The following is a 5,281-nucleotide window of genomic DNA, read 5'->3' as shown; positions in this document are numbered from 1 at the left end:
GGAGGGAAGGAAAGAGAGAGAGAGAGAAGAAGGAAAAGGAAAGAAAGAACTGCAAAGGGCTTCCAGGCTCCAGAAATGAAGAGTGGTCAGAGGATGTCGACAGCCCAAGCTTTGAGGTCTCTGAGCTCTGGGCCCCAGCCCTAGATCATTCCACCATTTCCCAACTGTGTTACCCTGGTCATCAAGGGAAGTGGCTGGAGCTTAACCTTGCCAAGCCCCAGTAGCCTCATTTGCAAAATGAGTGTAATAAAGGATCATTGCAAGCACTTAATGAGATGATGCAGTGCATATAAAGGTCTTGGACTCATGGATAGTAAGTATCCAATAAAGGGCAGCTCTAAGTTAAAAATAAAAACTCACAGAGATGGACTTTCTTGTGGCAGCAACAAACACAGTCTCAATTCTACAGCCCTAACCTCTGACAGAGTCTCTGGACTCTGCAATGCCAGGAATGACCTGCAGAAAACTGTAGCCGATTATGACAATGACGGTTGGCTCCAATTTCCCCACTCATCAATCCCCCAAGAGGGTCATCAATTGAGGACAAACTTCCCCCCTTCTCCCCACCCCCAGCGCCCCCACTCACCCGTGGGGCAGCGGTAACAGCACCTCCTGACAGCCTTGTCATAGTAGTGGCTGGGGTTTCCACGACAGGTGTCCTCGAAGGGTCGATCCTAGCAGGTCAGAAAAGCTGGTGAGGCCAGGTGGATCCCAGATATCCATACTCCCTCTGTCCCCACCAGTCCCAGGAGGCCTGAGACAGAGTTTTGTATTATCGGAGAGAAATCAGGACAAGAACTCCTGATTCCACAAACCCACAGTGCCCTTGGGCTTACCCCCTGCTACTCCAGCTGAGGCCAGAAACTTTAGCATCTCCCTTGACTCTCTCCTTTCAAACAACCCATCAACAAGTTCTCCTGGCCCTTTTCATACCATAATCATCACCACCTTCACCTGGGGCCAGTCACCATCCCCTCTCCCTGGGATTAACATAGTTGCTTCCTACCTTGTCTCTGGGATGGACCCAACAATACACATTTCTGGTAAACTTATTTGTTGAAGTCTAACACACCCGTATTTAGACTTCAATACAAATCTCAAGTTACAGCCAACTGCATTTTTACAAGATGAATGCACCGGGCAATTAGCACCCAACTCATCAAACAGGATCTTGCCAGCCCCAGCTCCTCCCTCATCCCCCCTCCCACACACTTCTCCCAAAAGGCTGATTTCTATCCCTCTATTAGTGCTGACTGCTTTTGGATTTTACATAAAGTAGAATTACACAGTCCATTCCCCTGCAACCAGCCTCTTTCATTCAGCACTATATTGTGAGAATCATTTGCATTGTTGCAAATAACAGTTGCTCATTTCTGTCCATTGCTTTGCAGTATAGCATTGCACAAATATGCACAATTTATTTGTCTAGTCTACTGTCTTTTTTTTTTTACTTTGTTGAGACAGAGTCTTGCCCTGTTGCCCAGGTTGGAGTGCAGTGGCATGATCTCAACTCACTGCAACCTCCACCTCCTGGGCTTAAGTGATTCTTGTGCCTCAGCCTCCCAAGTAACTGAGACTAAAGGTGTGTGCCACCACGCCCAATTAGTTTTTGTATTTTTAGCAGAGAAAGAGTTTCACCATGTTGATCAGGCTGGTCTTGAACTCCTGACCTCAAATGATCCACCCGCCTTGGCCTCCCAAAGTGCTGGGATTACAGGGTATGAGCCACCACTCCGGGCCTGCTCTCAATAGACATTCCACTTTTTGGTTATTATGATAGTGCTGCTGGGAACATTCCTGTACACATGTTTTAGTGACCAAATGTACATGCTTCTGTTGGCTATATACCTAGGAGTGGAATTCCTGGAACATAAGGCATGCTCAGTTCTGATAGATTCTCCATCCAGGCTTCTAAAGCAGTCGTACTAGTAAGTACTTCCTTGCAGTGTCTGAGGATTCCAATTGTTCCACTTCCTTGTCAGCACTTGGTGGTGTCAGTTTTTAAAACTTTCACCATCTTGTTGGATCTGTAGTGATACCTCATTGTGGTTTTTATTTGCACTTCTCTGATAAGTAATGTTGTTGGGCACCTTTTCCCATGTTTATTAACCATTTAGGCATTCTTTTTTGTAAGATGCCTATTCAGGTCTTGTGGCCATTTTTTTTAATCGGGTTGTCTGGCTTTTCTTATTGATGTGTGAGAGTTCTTTACATATTGTAGATACATGGCTTTTGTTGATTATATGTACTGCAAGTATTTTCTTGCGTCCTCTGGCTTGCCTTTTCACTCTTTATGGAGGCTTTTGATGAACAGACATTCTTAGCTTTACTAAATTACATACACTAACCTTTTCTTTTATGGTTAATGCCTTTTTTTGTCCTGTTTAAGAAATATTTGCCCACTCAGTGTCACTTAGATATTCTCCTGCATTAACTTCTAGATGAGATTGTTTAATCGTTCATATTCAAGTTTCATTCTTGTGCATGGTGTGAAGTAGGGGTCAGAGAGGTTCACTCTTTTCAGGAAGGTGTGGTTTTGGTTTTGTGGGTTTTTGTGGGGTTTTTTTTTTTTTTTTTTTTTGGAGACAGGGTCTTACTCTGTTGCCCAGGCTAGAGTGCAATGGTACAATCATGGCTCACTGCAGCCTCAGCCTCCCAGGCTGAAGTAGTCTTCTCTTTTGCCTCAGCCGTCCAAGTACCTGGGGCCACAGGCATGCACCCCCACACCCAACTAATGTTTTATTTTTTTGTAGAGACTGGGTCTTGCTATGTTGCCGAAGTTGGTCTCAAACTCCTGAGTTCAAGTGATCCTCCTGCCTCAGCCTCCCACAGTGCTGGGATTACAGGCGTGAGCCACCTCGCCCAGCCTCAAGAAGATGTGTTTTTAACAAGCCCCCCATGTGTTCCAAGGGTTCTTTGAAAGTGAAGCCCCATCATAAGAAAGGGTTCAAGAGAGGAAATTCTCTGTTGAGATCCCAGGGAAGGAGTTTTGTCTTTCCAGATGGAATGACAGGTAATCCAGGATGTGAAACTTCTGGGGTGGAAAGAAAGGGAGAAGGGAAGCAGGAAATGAGGCAGGAGGCAGGGAGGGAGCCTTGTCGCATTTCCATGTCTTCAGCATCCAAGATGGTGCCTGGCAGAAAGGAGGTGGCCCCTGGTGCAATGTGGGGCTTTCTTGGTTTGGGGAAGGGAAGCAGAAGCCACTTTCCCCCAGGAGAGAGGCCTGGCTGGCCTAAGGGGCTGCCTGACTCTTCTGTCCACTCAAGGTAACAGTGAAGTTTCCAGCATGTTCAGGAAGCAGCAGAGAGCAGCAGCATGGCTGGAAGGTGGATAAATGGGGTGTTGGTTATATCATTCTTTTTTTTTTTTTTTTGCATGTCTGAAACATGTCGCCATATTATTATTATTATTATTTTTTTATTTTTTTGAGACGGAGTCTAGCTCTGTCGCCCAGGCTGGAGTGCAGTGGCGCGATCTCGGCTCACTGCAAGCTCCGCCTCCCAGGTTCACGCCATTCTCCTGCCTCAGCCTCCCGAGTAGCTGGGACTACAGGCGCCCGCCATCTCGCCCGGCTAGTTTTTGTATTTTTTAGTAGAGACGGGGTTTCACCGTGTAGTTCAGGATGGTCTCGATCTCCTGACCTCGTGATCCACCCGTCTCGGCCTCCCAAAGTGCTGGGATTACAGGCTTGAGCCACCGCGCCCGGCCTACATGTCACCATATTAATTTGAAGTCATACACGAACCTGGTATTTGCCCAACAGTCACATGGCGCTTGGGTGGTCTCCCTTCTCATTTAATCCAGAGCCCAGGGCCTTGAGGACACCTCCTCCCTCCAGCATTAGAGGAGAGTGTCCACTGTTAAGTCACCCCGAGGGCTCCTGGGAGCCTCTCCAGGGGGCAGGAAACTGCCAGGACACCCGAAGTGCTCCTAACCCACAGCATCTCACTGAGTGAGTTCAGTAGCCTGTGCCTGGGGCTGGCTGGAGGTGTGAGGGCTCACCTGCAAGGCCTGCTGAGTGTGGGAACATTCTGGGTCCTTGTCCTGGGTCTCCCCTCCCGGCCTGTCTGCTAATCTCACTGACAGCTACGGAGTCTACAGGGACCACGGCCCCAGGCCTTGCTCACTCTGCTGGGGCCTAGAACACACCCGGGGGGCTCTGGCCACTTATGTCTCCCTCCTGCCACCACACCTGGGTCCATGGAGGGGTAGGGGGTGCAGAGAATGGGGAGCCCATGGTATTGCACATTACCCCCCCGAGTCTGGCCTTGGGTGCCTGCTTTCACACAACTCCTCCTTTTCACACCCCTAGCTCTTTGGGGCCAGATCACTATCCCATGTTACAGATCAGGAAGCTGCAGCCCAGAGAGGTGTAGCCACCTGCCCAAGGTCACACAGCAACTAAGTGCAGAAAGGTTTGAGCTTCACTGTGTCCCCAGTTCTCTCCCATCTCTAGGCCACAGGCTACCCATCTTTAAAATGAAAAAAATCCCAGGGCTGGGCGCTGTGGCTCATGCCTGTAATCCCAGCACTTTAGAAAGACGAGACGGGAGAGTCACCTGAGGCCAGGAGTTCGAGACCGGCCTGGCCAACGTGGCGAAACCCCGTCTCTACTGAAAATACAAAAAAAATTAGCCTGGCGTGGTGGTGGGTGCCTGTAATCCCAGCTACTCAGGAGGTTGAGGCACAAGAATTGCTTGAATCTGGGAGGCAGAGGCTGCAGTGAGCCGAGATCGCACCACTGCACTCCAGCCTAGGCAACAAGGGTGAAACTCCATCTCAAAAAAATAAATAAAAACAGATATTAAAACCCCAAATATCCTTGAAAGAGCACTCCCAGGAGAAACAAGCTTGACCATTCTGCTGTCAGGTTCCCTCTGACCAGCAAGTGTGCCATGAAGAAGACAGAAGACAATGACACACTTGTATACACTGTGGATGTTAAAGCTGACAAGTACCAGATCAAATAGGTTGTGAAGAAGCTCTGTGACATGGTTGTGGCCAAGGTCAGCACCCTGATTCGGCCGGATGGAGAGAAAAAGGCATATGGTCCACTGGCTCCTGATTACAATGCTTTGGATGTTGCCAACAAAACTGGGATCATCTTGGCTGGGCGCGGTGGCTCATGCCTGTAATCCCAGCACTTTGGGAGGCTGAGGCCAGTGGATCACCTGAGGTCAGGAGTTTGAGACCAGCCTGGCCATCGTAGCGAAACCCTGTCTCTACTAAAAATACAAAACTTAGCCAGGAGTGGTGGTGCACGTCTATAATCCCAACTACT

The 5,281-nt window shown here is 48.8% G+C and overlaps 1 protein-coding gene across 2 annotated transcripts in view; it reads right to left on the bottom strand.

The window, feature by feature from the left end:
• Positions 1-5,281, bottom strand: part of TNFRSF8 (tumor necrosis factor receptor superfamily, member 8) — an 82,751-nt gene that overhangs the window by 60,678 nt on the left and 16,792 nt on the right. The window contains exon 2 of one of the 2 annotated variants that reach the window (XM_011962543.1): positions 587-674. The exons of the other annotated variant lie outside the window; for it this stretch is intronic. Within the exon in view, the coding sequence (XP_011817933.1) occupies positions 587-674 (88 nt within the window). The remainder of the gene's footprint in view (positions 1-586; positions 675-5,281) is intronic. 2 annotated transcript variants of the gene reach the window in all.

Source organism: Colobus angolensis, unplaced genomic scaffold (assembly GCF_000951035.1).
Source record: "Colobus angolensis palliatus isolate OR3802 unplaced genomic scaffold, Cang.pa_1.0 Scaffold596, whole genome shotgun sequence".
NCBI classification, from domain to species: domain Eukaryota; kingdom Metazoa; phylum Chordata; class Mammalia; order Primates; family Cercopithecidae; genus Colobus; species Colobus angolensis.
This window is presented reverse-complemented; position numbering and strand designations above follow the sequence as displayed.